The sequence below is a fragment of the Vicugna pacos genome, chromosome X, assembly GCF_048564905.1.
Source record: "Vicugna pacos chromosome X, VicPac4, whole genome shotgun sequence".
NCBI lineage: Eukaryota > Metazoa > Chordata > Mammalia > Artiodactyla > Camelidae > Vicugna > Vicugna pacos.
The window spans coordinates 105429479-105447462 of NC_133023.1; the positions used below are offsets into that span (position 1 = coordinate 105429479).

General features: G+C 42.4%; 1 protein-coding gene across 2 annotated transcripts in view; it reads left to right on the forward strand.

The window, feature by feature from the left end:
• MTMR1 (myotubularin related protein 1) overlaps positions 1 to 17984 on the forward strand; it is a 62089-nt gene that overhangs the window by 11118 nt on the left and 32987 nt on the right. The window contains exons 3-6 of one of the 2 annotated variants that reach the window (XM_072955720.1): positions 6342 to 6365; positions 12279 to 12354; positions 15051 to 15145; positions 15501 to 15608. In XM_072955720.1, the coding sequence (XP_072811821.1) occupies positions 6342 to 6365; positions 12279 to 12354; positions 15051 to 15145; positions 15501 to 15608 (303 nt within the window). The remainder of the gene's footprint in view (positions 1 to 6341; positions 6366 to 12278; positions 12355 to 15050; positions 15146 to 15500; positions 15609 to 17984) is intronic. The other variant, XM_072955721.1, reaches the window with a different exon arrangement.

The window sequence follows — 17984 nt, forward strand, 5'->3', positions numbered from 1 at the left end:
CTGTAGTGAGGCTCACCAAACCCTGCAGTGGTGGCATCGGGAGGCCTAGTGGAAAGTTGGGATTTTGACCACTGCCCATTGGCATGGAGGCTACCCTTCCACTGTGGTATCAGTGGAGGCCATGTGGGGGCAGTCATGAGGTGCCCCTGCCACTCCCAGCCAGGGAAGGATCAGTGGAAGCCTAACTGGGAGCTGCAACTCTCACCCGAGCCAGAAATAACTAGGACTCTCCCATCCTCTGATGTCAGCGGAGGCAGAGAGGGGAGCCTGGACTTCCGCCCCTACCTGGCTGTCATGAGGCATTGCCGCCCACCCTTCTCCTGCTGGAGCAGCGTCAGAGAAGGCCACCTAACACAGGGGGTTTAAATAAGATCCACACTCTCGTGACGTCCAGATTTCCATTGAAAATCACTAGTCATACCAGAACCAGAAAGGTCTGAAACTGAATGAAAAAAGAGTATCAGTAGATGCCAAAACCGAGATGACAGAGATGTTAGAATTATGTGAAAAAGATCTTAAAGAAGCCGTCATAAAATTGCTTCAGTAAACAATTACAAATATTCTTGAACCAATGTGAACATAGAAAGTGAGAGACAAGAAATAGAAAAGTTTCAGCAAGGAAATACTAGATAAGAACCAAAAACTTAACAGTAACCGAACCAAACCAAACTCACTCCATGGATATGTTCAACAGCAGAACAGAGAGGACAGAGAAAAGAACTGGATGAATCTTAAGAGAATTACAGAGTAAAAAATGCCACTCCCAAAGAGTCACATACTATGTGATTCCATTTGTATAACAGTCTTCAAATGACAACATTTTAGAAATGGAGAACAGATTCATGCCTGCCCAGGGCTAAGAAGGGGAGCGGCTGGGAGGGAAGTGGGCATGGCTGTAAAAGGGCCGCATTAGGTGGTGATGAAACTGTTCTGCATGTTGACTGTCATGGTCCTGGTTTGGGTTATTCTATAGTTTTGTAATACACCACCATCGTGGAAATTTGGTGACATGGTTCATGGTACATGGAATCTCTCTACAGTATTCTTAGGACCACTTGTGACTCTACAATTATCTCATAATTAGAAATCTAATTTTTAAAAAGCCAAGATTTTTACAGACTGCTGGATGATTCTATGTTGCATATATAATAAATTACGATGAATATTTATAATAACTCATGATATATCAGTATTACTTAAATGGAACGTATAGTTATGTGAATAAAGATGTTAGAATCCAGTTAGTGAAAAAGGGTATCAACAGTTACCCTTGTACTAGTTCAATTACAAGTATACTCACCCCTTTTGTAGCTGGAAATTGGGGCTAGCAGGCTTCATCCAACGGCTCATTTGTCATATTTCCTGGAGGCCTTTAGAGAGTGGACCGTGATTGTTTCAGGTTAGGGTTTGACAAAGGAGTCAGGCAAGGTTCAGGTATGGCTTGTTTCACAAAGACTAGGGTTGCATTTTGATGACTGGTTGAGACTGTTATTGGCCTGACCATGGCCTCTGACTCCAGGCAGTGGGGAGCACGAAGCTGGTTATTGAGGTGCCTGCAGCAAGACCCAACAGTTCAAAGTCTTTAACTCATCTTGTAGTGATCTGATTGCGAAAGCAAAATTACTTTATTTATAGAATTTACACCTAAGACAGAAGACGGGTGTTTTTACTCCAATATTACAGTCTTTTCTTGGAAAGAAGCCTCTTGGAGGCATAAACTCAATGATAACTCATTTATAAAAAACTGCTATTTATTTGACTGGGAACCATCTTATATGGTTTATTAAAAAGATCACAAAATTTGGAGTCAGAGCAACTTGCCTTGAGTTCCAGCCCTGTAACTGACTAGCTGCCCAACAAGTTACTTCACCTTGCTGAGCCTCAGTGTCCTCATCTGTAATAATGGGTGTTACAGCAGAGGTTTACTGTTTTAAAAAGGGCAGCAAATGTATGAAATGAATATAGTGCTCATTTACCTTATACTGTTACTCTACAAAAATGTACATGATATGTAAAAAGAATATAAGAGGAGTGTATTGTAATTGCTGAACACTAGTCGACTTCCCTAAAGGTGATGTGAGCAGCTATTATGTGCAAGAGGCTGGGCTGGGCTGCATGGAATTCACAGTAGAAGAAAGAGACACCGAAAAATACAGTACAAATTGGACTATGGTGAGTGTCGAAATAGATAAGGAAACAAGGTGCGGTGGGAGGAACAAGGTGGGCAGAGCAGGGCATTCTGGGCATTCAGCCTTAAGGGCATTTGGCAGCCTCCTCAGAAGGGGAACAGGTTTAGGTGGGGCTGAATAGAGGTTAAGAGCACCAGCACTAAACCCAGCCGGCTTGGGTTTGAATCCCCACCCTCTTAGAATACTTGTGATACCGGATGTGTGGGTTTTTTCCCACACTGACCAATTCTCCAACAACAATTCAGTTTGATTCTGATAGTAACCAGAGTTAGCGCAGAGCCCACAGGTTAAGGGCTCAGTCCCCCAACAGTTCTCATTTCAGATGCCAATTGCAAGCAGTTGGTCCCCGGGTTACTCACAACTTCTGCCTGCCTTGGCTATAAATCGGGGGTTCCCACAACTCCCTCCTTGAGTTCCATCATTTGCTAGAATAACTGACAGAACTCAGGTAAACACTGAGGTTTACCAGTTCATTATATAATAAAGGATATAAGAAAAGGCTCCAGATGAACAGCCAGATGAAGAGATACATAGGGTGAGGTCTGGGAGGGTCCGAAGCACAGGCACTTCTGTTCCCATGCAGTTGGGGTACACCACCCTCCCAGCACATGGATGTGTTCAGCTCAGAAGCTCTCTGAATGCTGTGGCTTAGGGATCTCTCTGGAGGCCACTAAATAGGCGTGATCAATTATCAACTCATTTTCCAGCCCTTCTCCCCTCTCCAAAGGATGGGGAGTGAAGCTGGAAGTTCCAAGCTTCAAATCATGGCTTGATCTTTCTGATAATCAGCCCCCTTCCAGGAGCCCACCAAGAAGTCACCTCTTTAGAGCAGAAGACACTTCTATCACCCAAATAATTCCAAGGGTTTTAGGAGCCCTGCATCAGGAACTGGGATCAAAGATCAAATATTAGAACAAAAGATGCTCCAAGCACCCCTAATTGCAAGGGTATTAGGAGCTGTGTCCAGAAGTGGGGTCATTTTATAGTGCTTTTTCTTGATTTAGTGAAAGCCATTTAGAGGCAGGTACATTTATAGTTAACTTTTGGGCAGTCTGCTTGCTGTGTTAAAGTAGACTGAGATCATTATGAACTTGTTTGCACCTTCTCATAGGATCTCGGCATGTGTAGGAGTTGCCAGGGGGTGTAGGGCAGGTCAAGGGAGTTGCAGTGCAAGTTGGGGAGGCTGAGAGCCATCACCTACAGGTTACCTAAATAGTACCGATACTAACAGCCCCCGCTTCCTGAGTATTTATCCACCGCAGGGACAGTTGTTACCTGATTTAACCCTCGCAACAGCTTATGAGGAAGGTGCGCTCAGCATCGCCGATTTAGAGAGGGGGAGACTAAGGCTCCCTCCGCTGCCTGTGTGGCTGGCCGAGGTCTCCCAGGCGGTAAGTGATGGAGGCAGGGTTCCACTCCAGAGCCCATGCTTTCAACCACTATGCCGACGTGCCTCCCTAAGCCTAGGGTGGGGAGATGTTTTCTGAAGTCTTCCAGTGAAGCCAAAATGACTCCTCGGCTGTGAGAACCTCCTCTGTGGTCAGGACCTTGCAGTCATTCCTAGACTGCTCTCCTTTTGTATGTGTTGAAGCTGAAGCCAAGTGCAGGCATGCAGAGGCTCCAATCGGCCAGTGAGAGCTGGCCCCGGCCTCTCCACTCCAAACCACTGCTCTCTTCTCTGGCCTCGATCAGAATCAGATTCAAGAAAAAGGAAATGAACCTCTCTGTGTGTCTGAAACGGCTTATTTCCGGAGAGATGAGACCTGTAAAGCAGAGAGAGCCACAGGGTATCAAGTCAGAGGCTTTCAGGTGCGCCTCCGTGGACCCACCTGGCCTCACAGCAGGAACACTACGAACGCCACTAGAACAGGTGAATTGTGTGAGTGTGAAAGCAGATTATCATCCTACCCATTTCCTTCTGGGTTAGTTCCTCCTTCCAACAGCAAAGGCTTATTGACAGTGGTGCAGCTCCTACATACAAGGCCCAGGTCCACTGCGTTTTTATTTTCAGTTGTTGCTATCACTTTATAGACAAAGCATTCAAAAGTTAATTGTAGTTACAGAACAAATGTGAAAGTTAGGAACATGCTGGAGCGGAGGTTTGGAGGCAGAGGAGAAGCGAGGGAAGAGGCAGTGGTGTCGGTTTCTTCATCAACCCCAAAGGAGGTTACAAGAGATTGGATGTATATTTGAAGCTTTAGTTTCTGTGTGTTAATTAGAGTGGCACCACAGCTGAGGCAGTGAGCAGGCTATCTGGGTTTAAGTACTTGCTCAGCCACCTTGAACTTGGCCAGGTAGTACTTAACTGTGCCTTGGTTTTCTCATCCAAAAATGTGGCCAATAATAGGTTTTATCTCACATGGTTGTTCTGAGAGTAAAATGAATTAATGTATACAAGGTTCTCAGAAGAGGGCACCTAAAAAATCATTTCATGGGTCTTTTTTTTTTTAATGATGCAGCTGCTGCAGAAGGAAGACAGTAAAAGAACTGAAAATTTAAATTTCTGTCAGATTGGGAAGAGGGAGGTAGTTGAGAAAGCTACTGTTCAGAGTTGACAAATCAGGAAGTAGGGGTGTAACCATATTTATGGTTATGGAGACAGTGAAAAATCGGTCTAGTTAAACGTGGTTATCACTGAGGAATGAAGCTCCAGAGGGGAGATTTTCTATTTTGAGTTTTTATTTTGAGTTTTTGAGTTTTTGAGTTTTTGAGTTTTGAGTTTTGATTACCATATATGTCCAGTTTTGAGTTTTTTAAATTAACATAAACATGTATTTTATTTATTTTGTACTAACTTTCTTATAATTAACAAATGATAAACTTCACATATTTAAAGTATACAAATTGATAAGTTTTGATAAGCACACACTTGGGAAACTATCACCACAATTAAGATGAGAAACAAATTCATCACCACCACCCCTACCAAAACCAAAAAAGCCAAGTTTAAGCTTCTTAGTCTAAGTAGTCTATATTTAGGAACTTCTAGGCCTTAATTCCCCTTGAGCTACAGCATCACTTAATTCAGAATACCTTTTTTACTTCAAAGAGTATTTTATTTTAATGGTGATACAGTGATTTTTTTTGAAGTCTGTATCCTCGTATTCATGTGATTTTCTTATCTATCCTGAGTAAAACCTATAATAAAAACCTCCAGTGACTTTTTTTTTAAAATAACTTGTTTTCCATAGAACATCCAGTGTACTGTGTAAAGAAGATAGGATTTCAGGCTGTAGAATGGAGAACAGATGATTCACATCTTCCTCAGACTGTTACCACTATTGGCTGCTCAAAAGTTCCATCCTTTCTCTGGGGTGTTTCCTTTGCCCAGAACTGCCCAGATGCTTATGCTGCACGTTCAAGTAGGAGTCACAGGCAACGGGCATAGGAATAACCTCGCTGAAATCAGTGTCCCAATTTAGTAAAGCTTGGCTTCCCCTGGTCTGGGGCCTCCCTCGCCCTCCCCTCCCTTCCCCACCACTCCCCACGTGGCCACCCCTTTCCCACGCAGCGGGCGGGGCTGGCGTGAGGGATGGCACCTTCGCCCTGTGGGGCGGCCACACCAGGGAGTTTAATTCAGGAGTCCCAAGTGCCAGTTGGAAATAGAATTCCTGCAGAAACCAGGTTAAGATTTGTGGTTAACTAGGCTTTGTGAAACCATTAACACTCCATCTGAGCGGCACTCTGCATCAGCTGTGGGCGCTTTTGTGGTTTCTTGGTTCAGTTTTGTTTTGTTTCTGTGGGCTGGTTTGGGGGCCGAACCGCCTTTTTATATCATTGTTTCTATGGGGAGAATGCATTCAGTATTCCAAACAGACACACAAATGAACTTTTCAAACACAGCCTGTTCACATTGTCTTGTAATAGCCCTTGACAGAAGGGGTTTGTGTTTAAAATAATGCAGTTTGTCTTAGCCTAAGGGCGGTAAGTTTCTCCAAATCATAGACTTGCCTGAAAATTACAGGACAAATGTGTTAGGATTGATTGGATATCGAATGAAACTTAGAGGGCAAATGTGTTAGGATCGATCTGCTTGGTTTTATTTTGAGGATTATGATGTTTCCTAGGGCGTGGGCTGGTGAACTTAATGGCATCTTTTGAAGTCAGTAGTGACATGTACGTGATGATGATGTTCTGTGTTTTAACTGACAGGTTTTCAGGAGGCCTGATATAAGGGTAAGGATTTTTGGCTTTCAGCGGATGGGCCTCCTACTTGTGTGTCTCTGTGCTTTATTGAACACTTGGTCTATTTAGTGTTCTTTACCTTCTCATTGGTTTTATGAGTCACTCAGATCAATTTGCTCTGCTCTGTCATAGCTTTAAGTGTTCACTAGAAATGCTTTATTTGTTACAATGTTTTTGTGTGTGATAAAAGCCACCGTGTATGAGGGCAGTATGCTAAAATTGTTACCAGTGTGCAGTACTGACTTTTGCTGTGTTACATGAATTCTGACGGGATGGATATTCATGGCAGGGTCTTGTAAGGGTAGGCCTACATAGTCCTCTTTTAACCTCGTTCCTCATGTAATTCATGCTGAAGAATTTAACAACAATAACAAAGTGGTCAGTTGTTGTCCATCCTAAGTAAGACATCTAAGACTTCAAGTCTTGATTACAAGGTCAAGTAAGACTTTGTGTTTGCATGATGAATCCCCAAACCAGAAGTGCAGGTCTTGAAGATAAATTTAGCAAAATCAGCCCCATTTAGTATTTCTTAAAATACAGAGGTAGCTGTTACAACTAGTGATTTATAGCTTTTATTTTCCTCATGATTTTCCTTCCCTTTATTTCAGAATATTCATAAAGCAAGACAAAGATTGGTAATATGCATGTATTTAAACCTGAGTGTCAGATGTTGAAAATTAACCTATTTCCATTAAATGAAAACAATGTGGATTTTGACAGAATAATTTAATGACTTCAGTGTTAAAGTTTTAATCTTATTGAAGCCAATGAAGTAGTACAGAACTAAGCAGGTTAAGTCAGATTCTTGTTATTCTAGTTGGTTTATCTTTGTTTAATTTTGTTCCCACCGTGTGTCCTTTTGCCCCTGGGACTCATTTTCTTTCACTGATTCCCATTGTTAAATGTTAGTGCTTGGCTTTATATCTGCATGGACTTTGAAATGCTGTAGGGGGGGTTGGTTGTTGTTTAGTCATTCATTCTTCCGTTTGTAAAATTTTTATCAAAGAATGATTCCATTTTCTTTATACTTAAAAAAAATGGAAATTTCAAAAAACTGGTTGCATTTAAATAATTGTCCTGCTTTGAAGGGTGTCAGTACCAACTGTGTACTAAATTCAGTCTGATGATAACAGATAAAAACATATTAAGTAAAAAAATATTAAGTAGCTGTTTTATTGACAAAAATGAAAGGTGGGAAATAGTAAACTCTTTTAAAGCTTTGCTACTTCACTGATTGTCTTTTAAAGAAATGTGGTCATTGGAACCAAAGTTTCTTGAAGGAAAAATACATCGATGCTAAATTTCAATATTTTCAGCCTCAGAGACTTGAGACCACTTTTAAAGAGGGTTACAATCTTGTCATCTTTAGTATTCATACTAGTTATACCACCTGCTAAATGAAAAGTCCAAGCTCTTAAAGTTTCAATAGCTGATCCTATAAAGAAATTAAATTAAAAACCGTATACATGTAAAGGGATTGGAAAGAGTTAAAGATATGTGACATTTTAGCTGTTTGTTTGAAGCATGTTGATACTGTAATTATAAATATTTAATATGGTATTGATTCATAGATCACAATCTTTAATTAGCAGTAACAGACTGTTTGTATATATCTGTGTTTGACTCCAGCACGTGGTGTGTGCATGAGCATGTGTGTGGAAATGTTAATGCCAGTGGACTTGACCCCTAGATACCATAATGGTTCCTTAGAGTATGTGGATACTTACTGTGTTTAAGACACATGTCTATAAATTGCCTTTGTATTTTGGCTTGATCGTGCCATTTGCCCAGTTTCCGTGGTATGTTATATTTGCTATGAGCATGTCCTGTGTCTGTTGTTTGGTTTCTTTGCTGTATGCTACAGTAATGCTTGATTTTAAAAAGACAGTATACATTCTTTGAAATCCATGATGTTTGTCTGCTTTTCATTTTTCTACCCCAACACAAACCCAGAATAGATACCCCATTTTAGGCTGAGGATGCTGTAGATGGCCCACACGTTATTTCCTTAACTCCAAGGGGGAAAATGGTTGTGACTTGCAAAAAGCCATGAAAGATGTGTCGACTTTTACATGCTTACTGTCTCTTTAAAAAAAGAACTGCTGTCCTTTCACCTGTCTGTTTGCACGTGTTTCTCTTTCCCCTCTTTGCCTTTTCTTGTCCATGCACCTGGTGCTGTGCAGGAGCTTCAGGAAGAACACAATGGCTACCCTTCTGAAGCTGAAGCTGATCAGGTGGCAAGTTCTACGTGTTCATCTGTTTGTAGTTACAGATCGTGTATTTAGAAGCCATTTCATACTAGATTTCTAGAGAACAAGCAAGTGCTTTTTACCACTACAGTCGTACTCTCCTGTCCGAGTTTGGTAGATTCCATTCTGACATTATTTGCAAAAATTGGTTTATCCAACATTTTGTCAACCAGAAGTTTGGTCATCTCTGCTTCTCAGCCTTCCCAGATGGCTTTACTGCTGAGGTTACTGAGCCTCAGTCACAACAGGGCTCTGAAGTGCCTTCACGAAGACTTAGAGGGACAGGTTCATAAGGGTGCTCTTTGAGGGTACAGATTCCACTTTATTCCACTTTGCAAAGTCTGTACCCAGCACAGCGCCTGGTACCCTGTAGGGATTTGTGGAAATGAGTCCATATATCTTAGAGTTATTAATCAAAATAAGAAAATCACTCATTGAGTTTTCTCGAGTGCTTACTCTTCGTTCAGTACCTCTGGACTCTCTGGAGTCTTTTAAAGCCGCAGAACTTACCCCAAAGATTATGTAGAAACTCAACATATGAAACTGCCGGAAGAGCAGCTCCAGGGAAGCGTGGCAAACTGCCTGTGCTCAGCTGTGCCTGTGCCCCACCCACCCTCCCGTGGTGACCCTGGGAGCACCTTGAAGAGCCCAATTTGAAAACCTGCTTTCAGCATGCAGCTGTTAGAGAAACTCTCCACCCTGCTGCTCGCTGGTGTTCAGGTGGAGGAGAAGGTAGTGGAGAGACCAGGAGGTTGATGGGTCTTCAGTGGGACCTTCCAGTCACCAGAACAGGGTTGGAATGAGATCCTCAGAGAGAATTCCTCACTGGGGCAACACCGGGAGCAAAAAGGCACCCAGAGGACTGGGCGTGTTCACAAGACACACTTTATCCGTGAGCATTTTCCTTTCTTTGATGATGCTGTACATGGGTTGGATAAATCAAGGGTCAAATCATGTCCTGTGCAACTTGGAAGTTGCAGTCAAAGCTTAATATAGCACAAGTGTGAGTCCTAGCTCCTAACACCAGCTTTATAGACGGAATCTACCGTACTCAACAAAACAATGAACCTTGAAGAACCATTCTCTTGAATTTCTATGCTAAAGCTCGATGTCTTTCCTGTGCAAAGTGAACCTTCTATGGGGAAATCTGAAGCAGTGAGATCATTTTTTTTTCTGACAGTTGCTTTTTCATCACTTACAAAGCTTGTCCCAGATTTAATTATTATTAGTGAGAGGTTTGTCTCACTGTCTCACCAACACATTCATGCCTCATCTAAATGCACAGGTATTTCAAGCCAGATTTAACGTGACCATCAGGAGAGAAGAGAAACGACTGGTCTCCAACCTCTATCTCGAGAGCCTTGTACATTCTCAAAATGGTCCCAATCACTGCTGCCTCCCAACAACATTTTATTAGTCCTGGGTTGAGGACTTTAAAGTGTTTGATGTGGCTTGCTAAAAAGCTTAAAGGAACTCAGATTTCTCCTCACCTCTTCCAGATTCAGTTGATTAGAACAGCTTGCTTTAGTAAACATATTTCAAAATAACCTATTCCCATTTATTTTTAAGTATGTTAAGGAATTTAAGCCTATATGATGCACGATAATATTTAGCCATTAAAATAAACGTTAACAATGTAACATTTGAAGTCATTTAAAACTTGAATATTAATTAAAATAGCTTCCTCACTCTAATAGTAGTATGAAATTAATTATTAGATCACACAACAAATTAAAGAAAGCTGACTTTCAAAATCAGGCTTCTATTAAGATTGGTGATTTTTTAAGTGTTTCTAAAACTTTTGAAAGTATAAATATTTACTTTTGAAAGCATAAATATTGTTTATGCTCTATTGTGTCAAAGATGTATTTCCAAATCAGGTGTGAATATAAATGAGTCCACCAGTGCTTTTCCATGTCCCCCCAGTTCTCTGTCTCTAAAATTTTTGACTGAGAAATGTCTTAAAAACCAGTCTGGGCTAAAAATTCAAACTGAATAAAACTGCTTGGAGGTAAGAATGAACAAACACTAATCTGTATTATTTTAATCATGTATCTTGATAAAGAGGACGATGGACTATGTCATTTTGTGCCCTCCCCGAACAGACATATCTTGACCAACATTTAGCATCCAATTTGCTCTTTATAGTTTGACATTTTCCTTTCTTTATTTTGTGAAATTGGATGAAACTACTATGTATAGTGTTTTTAAATTGACTTTTAAGTCCCTTTATAAAATATATTGAAATATTCTTAAAACTATGCAAAATAATTCTTTTGAATTTTCAATAATTTAGGTTAGAATTATAAAAGATACCAATTTTTAATATTTGCCTCACAAAATTATGCTGAAAACTTAGTATCGTCCAACCTGTTCTACGCTGAACACTAGTGGCCTCCCGATGTTACCAGGTATCATGCAGCCGGATGGACGAGGTAGGGGAATGCAGCGTGCTCTAGCGCCCCCTTGCTGATTCGGCGTACACTAACAGGCCAAAGACTCGTCTCACTTAAAAGCAAACAAAAAACCCAGCTTAACTGGTTTTCTTTAAGCCAGAATTTCCCAAACTTTAACAAAATAAAAAAAAAAGCCCTATTCACATCTCTTGGGAATTTAATGCTCTCTAAAACACAGCTTGGGAATTGCTGGGGTTAAGTACCTTATTCTTATTAATGACACGTTATATCAGAGATGCCCAGGAGAAAGTGACCAGTTTCCTTGGCAGTATCTCACAGGGTGGCAGTAGCTCGGAATAGGCACTGACTTCAGGCTTTGGTCCTCAGCTTTGTAGTTCGAGAACACTATTTTCTCAGCTCCCCTGAGTCATCCTGCACCATCCAACCAAGCTCACAAGAGACTGGCTACTGGGCTGCAGTGCCGACCTGGACATTTAGACATGTGGACATGTATCTCTCCAGCCATCCTTTTCCTAGTGTCATTGTAGCAGGAACCCCGATACCTCATTAGCAATTTGCTTGGTGAGTGTGGAATCAACAGAATGAATTTACTTGGGAGAAGCCTGGTGACCACACCCTGCTCCACAGGGGTGCTTGAAATACTCCTGTCTGCCAGATGAGGGCGCCCTCTTGTGAACTGGGTGGGATACACAGTGACTAGCCCACTTGCCCTGTCCCCCCCTCCTACACTCTGTGCAAACACAGGTTGCTGGGCTGCAGTACAAAAGCCTAGGGCTTTCATTAGTAAGAGATCCCCTCTCTGGTTTCTTTAATTAGACTTTGAGGTTTCCAAGACGATCTCATAGCTGGACCATTTCTACAGCTGGCTAAGCATCTACGTCCAGTGTTAATTTTATTTATATTAGTTTCATGCTCAGAGGTAACCCTTTTAACCTTATTTCCAAATTCTGAAGGCACCTTATGATAGCTGTTTGTGTAGTGATTACAGTATCTATCTGTCATGTCAAGCCATTTCTATATTAATGCTTTCTAACTGTGAACTTGAAATATGTGTAACAATTTGCTAGAACATGCAACATGGTGTCCTGTGATGCTGAGCTTTGAAACTGTCTTGTAAGGGGACGGGGGCATACATTTTGCACGCTTCTGTAGCCTTGTAGCAAGAGCACAGACCACCAGAGTTCTTCGCAGGTGTACAGGTGGAAAGTGAGATTTACTCCTGATTGGTTTCTTGCCAGGCTCTACGGGATGGAAATAAGCTGGCACAGATGGAAGAAGCACCACTTTTTCCCGGAGAATCAATCAAGGCTATTGGTAAGTGTAATGAGTAGACTTCGCTGACGGAGCTCCATAAAATGAAATGACATGTTACTTGCAAGCACAGGTGGTGTCTATGCTAGAGACCAGCCAGACCAATTTAATTAGGGGATCAACGGACTAGACCTCTTCATTCTTATTTATGTCGTCATGACCTCAAGAGAGAAAAGACTGTAGAGGATGACTTTAAGCTCCGACTGAGTGTTGGGTGGCAGTTCCAGCTTTTACTGATGAATGGAAGGCTGATGAGATGCACGCTGTAATGTCAGTTCACTGCCTTGTTGGAGCCCCTCACTCTAAGGAAAATGTCAGGATAGAAGATCCATATCATATATTTTTTAAAAATTCTTTTTTTTTGGGGGAGGGAGATAATTAGGTTTGTTTGTTTGTTTATTTATTTAATGGAGGCACTGGGGATTGAACCCAGGACCTCGTGCATGCTAAGCACTCGCTCTACCACTGAGCCATACTCTTCCCCCATCCTATTTTTAATAAGTTTTGAGAACTTGGCAAAGAGATTTTAGTGGCTTATAAGAGTCCAGAAAGTACAGTTTTAGTGCAAAGAAGAGGGCGTGTGTTGCCACCCTGGATTGTAAGGGTGATGGCTTGAGGTGCCCAGGTGTTTCAGCAGGTGGATGGGAGGGCAGCTGGGTATGATCTTTTCACCTCCCAGTTGCCGGGGTCGAGTTAAACAGTCTGGTTTGCTAGGCCCAGTGTTGCCTTCTTCCCTCACGGCTCCCTCCCAAAGGGGTGTGTTAGCTCTCAGAGTCCAGTCATCTTGTGTCCAGAACATTCGCATAGCCGGGCTCTCCTACCAGTACCTGGAAACACCTGTTCCCACTGACGATCCTAGTCTGTGGCTCCGGCCTCCGTTCATCCCAGCCTGAATTTTTTGGGCAGGGTTTCATTAGGTCTATTTATTTATTATTAGTGTTTTTTAATGGAGGCACTGGGGACTGAACCCAGTACCTCCTGCATGCTAGGCATGCACTCTAGCACTGAGCTATGCCCTCCCCCCACCCCCGACCTGAATTTCGAAACTTTCCTTCTTTGGCTTCTGGAACTTCCTTCACTCCTGGTGGTCCTCTGGCTTCTCTGGCTGTTCCTTCTCTGGGAGTGTTTCTAGCCCCGCTCCCACTGCCTTGGGAATGATCGGACCAAAATGCAGAGCTGGTTATGTCAGACTTCTCCTGCTTCCCCAGACAACAGACCACACAGCTGTAAAGTGAACATGAGGAATTCTGACACTTCTATACACCTGGGAAACCATCATCACAGTCAAGATAATGAACGTATCTATCACCCCCCCAGAAGGTTCCTTAGGCCCCTTTAAAATCCCTCTCTCCTGTGCCTTACCCCTCTTCTCCAGGCACTAGAGGCTAGTTTGTATTTTCTAGAGTCTTGTAGAAATGTAGTCATTGAGTATGTTCTTTTGTCTACTTATTCCATTCCACATAATTATTGTGATATTCATCTGTACCGTGAGTGCCGTGGGTCAGCAGGCACTCCTTTTCATTGCTGAGTAGTATTCCATTGTATGGATCCACCAGTTTGTTTATGCATTCATCTATTGATGGATATTTGGATTGTTTCTGCTATTTGGCTATTACAAATAAAACTGTTGTGAGCATTCATGAGCAAGTTTTCTGTGGCCTCGTGTCCCTTGTCCTCATGTACCCTTTGACCCAGCCCCACTAACCACTGGCAGCCTACTGGGCTCTCCTTCCTCCCTTCCTCTCCCTCTACTCCCTCCCCCCCACTTCCCTGCTGAGTTAAGTCTCTCCTTCTCTGATCTCTTACCACATCGTGTCCTCGTGGTTCTGATAGCATTTATCAGGCTGTGGTATAATGGTGATTTTCCACATTGTGTCTTTCACAGGTCACTGCTGGTGGGCAGGAACCATGTCCACTTAGACGTAGAACCCCAGCAATAGAAGCTGCTCGGGACATGAGTTAGAGAAGGGTTTAATGGAAGTGTTGTGGGGATTTGGCTGACCGGCAACCTTAGTACCTTTACTTATCGCGCTAGGACTCATCGGCAGCTGTGTCCATTCCTGCCGTTTTGATGGAATGGCGCTTTGGGAAGATTGGGAAGATGTGGTCTCTTTGTGATAGGTGTGAGCTTCTTCACACTCCCTGGCCTCGTACATGTTGTTGGTCTTGATAAATATGTTGATACGGATATTAACAATAAGTGAAAAAACTGATATGGAACTGATGAAGAATTTGAAGCAAAGTCTTTCCCCACTTCATTGATGTGGTTTTCATTTTTGCTACCTCTAAAGCAGTTTCATTTGGAGGTGCAGCAGGGGACAGTGTTTAACTTTAGTCAGTTTTCATTAGCAGTAATTTATGAAATGGTAGCTCAGGGTCTTCAGAGTTTAATTAATGTGTTTTTGAATGTGATTAATTTATGACTCAGGGAAAATGTTAACCACTTGGAAAAAAATGACAAAATGTAACTTATGATGAGGCCCCTTACTTAAAACCTCATTAAGTAGCAAATCGGAATTTTGTTTTAAAAAAATGGAATTTTATTAGAAGGCTATCCATCTATGTCTTCATTTAAAGTAATGAAAATGTTTAAGTTCTGAGAAAACTGGGATCATAAGTAGGAATATTTGGAAACTCATGTTAAGATTTATTGAAACAAGTCAATGGCAGTGGATGGTCTTTTGGTTTTTTTCTTTCAGTGAAGGATGTCATGTATATCTGCCCATTTGTGGGAGCAGTGAGTGGAACCCTGACAGTGACTGACTTTAAGATGTACTTCAAAAATGTAGAGAGGGTGAGTATTTAAAAGTGTGTTTTATTTTTAAGAACACTGCAGAAGAAAGTAAACAATAAAGAAGAAGTCAAAAAGTATCCTGAAATCCCATCACCCTGAGAGAAACAGAGGGTGAGTTTTAAGATGTGCACATTTGCAAGTGGATTTTGTGTCTTGGAAAAAAAAAGACTGTTAAAGTAGCACTTCCACTTGGAGGGGAAGTGTGATTGTCATCTCAACATCTACTTCATAAAGCATGTTATAAATCAGCCAGGTCCAAGAGGAAATGCAAAATAAGCAAACGTGTTCTAAGACTTAGTGTATGAAAACTCTGTGACTGATATTGACAGGTGTTCATGTTAATTTGTAAACCCAGGACCCGCATTTCATCCTTGATGTCCCCCTGGGAGTGATCAGCAGAGTTGAGAAGATTGGAGCACAGAGCCATGGGGACAACTCCTGTGGCATCGAGATCGTGTGCAAGGTACGGTCCAGACACAAGTGACACTGATGGGGGGTGCAGCTTGGAACTTCTTCACGGCCTTTGGACAGTAGGAGTAATTTGTATTGTTAGTAACTCAAATGTTTTCAGGACGCAAACCTTGTCAACCTTTTGTCAACCAATTCAGACCGTTATATAAGCCACTGAAGTAAACCTCTTCTTTTCTATTGAAGTGTTTTAATTAACATGGCCCGCTAACCTCGGTAGTGACATTTTTATATTTCAGAGAAATCCAGTGGAAAGCAGAGCTCAATATTTTTTCCAGTTTGTTGTCTTAAGACTAATCTTCAGAACAGTGGATGGTCAAAGACTTCCTAAACGACAACAATATTCATGAATTCTGGAATTAAATACACTGTTAAGCTTCTCGGCTGTGTTGGAATTTTCACCTGCACCGAGCTGTTTTTCTTCCTCCAAGGGGTTAAGCAGAACGTGTGTGATGACTTTAATGATGACTAGTCATTTAAAAACCGCCTCACTGATGTTTCATTCCCAGTAACGTGACCTCATGGACCACAGCTTATTAACAGCCCTACTGAAAATACCATGACAGAGATCCTGCCTGCACACTGACAAGGTCCCTTCCAAATCTGGGGGTTGGATTCCTGTTTGCTTTGATCAAATCTCTGGGGAGAGCTCCCTCTGTTTGGCCCTAGACTGCAGTTGAATGCGCTTTTTCAAGTAACCCTGTACTCTGCTGGGCGTGGAATCCGCTGGCTTACCAGACTCCCTTTGGGCACCACACACCAGTCCTCTCCTTGGAGAAACTGGGGTTGCCCTTCTCAGTCCAGAGTTCTGCGTGCAGAGCAATGCCAGGCCATTGAAGAACTTAAAGTGGAGGGCGGATTTGATTGATTCTGCAATTGTGGGACAGGTCATTGCCCTGCTCGGGACTCTTCGGGAGCTTCCCATCATCCTTAGGCTGGAGGGGAAACTGACAGACACCCTGCGGTGTGAGCCTGACCTCCTCTTCTCTGCAGCTTCCTCTCCATCTGCCCTCTGCTCATCTTGCTGTCCCAGTGCGTAGAATTGCTCACACTCGCCGCATACCCGCACCCCACCCCCTCCTGGTACTTCTCACACACTCTTCCCTTTGCTTGGAGTACTTTTCCCTCCCAGCCGGCCTAACTGGCAAGTCAGCTCCATCAGCGACCAGGGGGCATGTGTGCAGCCAGAGTATCTTGAGGGAGGGCACACCAGGAAGCTATGTCACATAGGCAGGTGTCCTGTGGCTGTTTTACTAGGATATTTTTTTGTGGCTGGGGTGAGCTTTTGCTAATAGCTGCTTTGAAACATTTTCTAGCCTAGAATTCCACGGCCCATGCTCCCAGTCATCTCAGCTTCTGCCTGAGAGCCTTGCAAGATGTAGGGTTGTTGTTTTGTTTTGTTTTTTAAACAAGCGATACACAATTCAAAAAGTATAAAAAACTGTGTGTAGGAAGAAGTAAGTTTGCCAACACGCAGCCAGCCGGATCCACTCCCCTCAGGCACCCACTGTTACCAGTTTCCACCGGTGGCCTATGCGCACAAGTGTGGATGTGCAGTCTTTGAAAATGTGAATGGTTGTATGTTATGTACACTGTTCTGCCCCTTTCTTTTTCCCCTGGACAATGTGTCTTGCAACTCCTTGATAGCAGTACATAACAAGCTGCTTCTTGTTTCTAGCAGCTCTTTAGTATTCTGTTGGTGGTACTGCATTAGCCAGCCCCTAGTGATGGACATTGAGGTTACTTCCATTCTTTCGCTGTTATAAATAATATCACAACTGTAACTTCGTCACTTGCCCAACTGCTCTTGCTTTAATTTGTTTGTGGTCATATTTATTTTCAACTTTCATGTAAGGTTAGAGGAGAATGAGACTTTCGTGTCTAGCTAATGGCATAGGTTTAGAAAGGCCAGGGGTAATGCTCAAACCAGCCCTGAGAAGAAATTGCACCATCAGAGACACCTTTTCTGGCATTGCTCCTGCCAACTTCCATTTGGGCTTTGGACCGGTGGCTTGCACGGCAGGGTGTTTTGAAACCAATCTTGAGAAACAGCATTATAATTTCTGTAAGGAAGTCACTGAGGGCCGCAGTCTCTGTGTGACACGGAGTCCTTGCTATGAGTTCAGGGAGATCCCTGTTGCATTTCTAGTTTATGGATGATGTGAATTCTGTAATTGACTCTTAGTAGCTTAAAGCTCACAACTGATTCTGTGGTACACCTTTAGCAAGTAAGTGCACAGGACTTGATGGCATGTCATTTATGTACTAACCTTATTCTTGGTTCCATCTGTTGAGTTTTTCCCCAACACATCCCCTTTATTCTAATTTCTTCACTTAATTTTTTTATTATTTTGTTGGAGGTGTTTTGTTA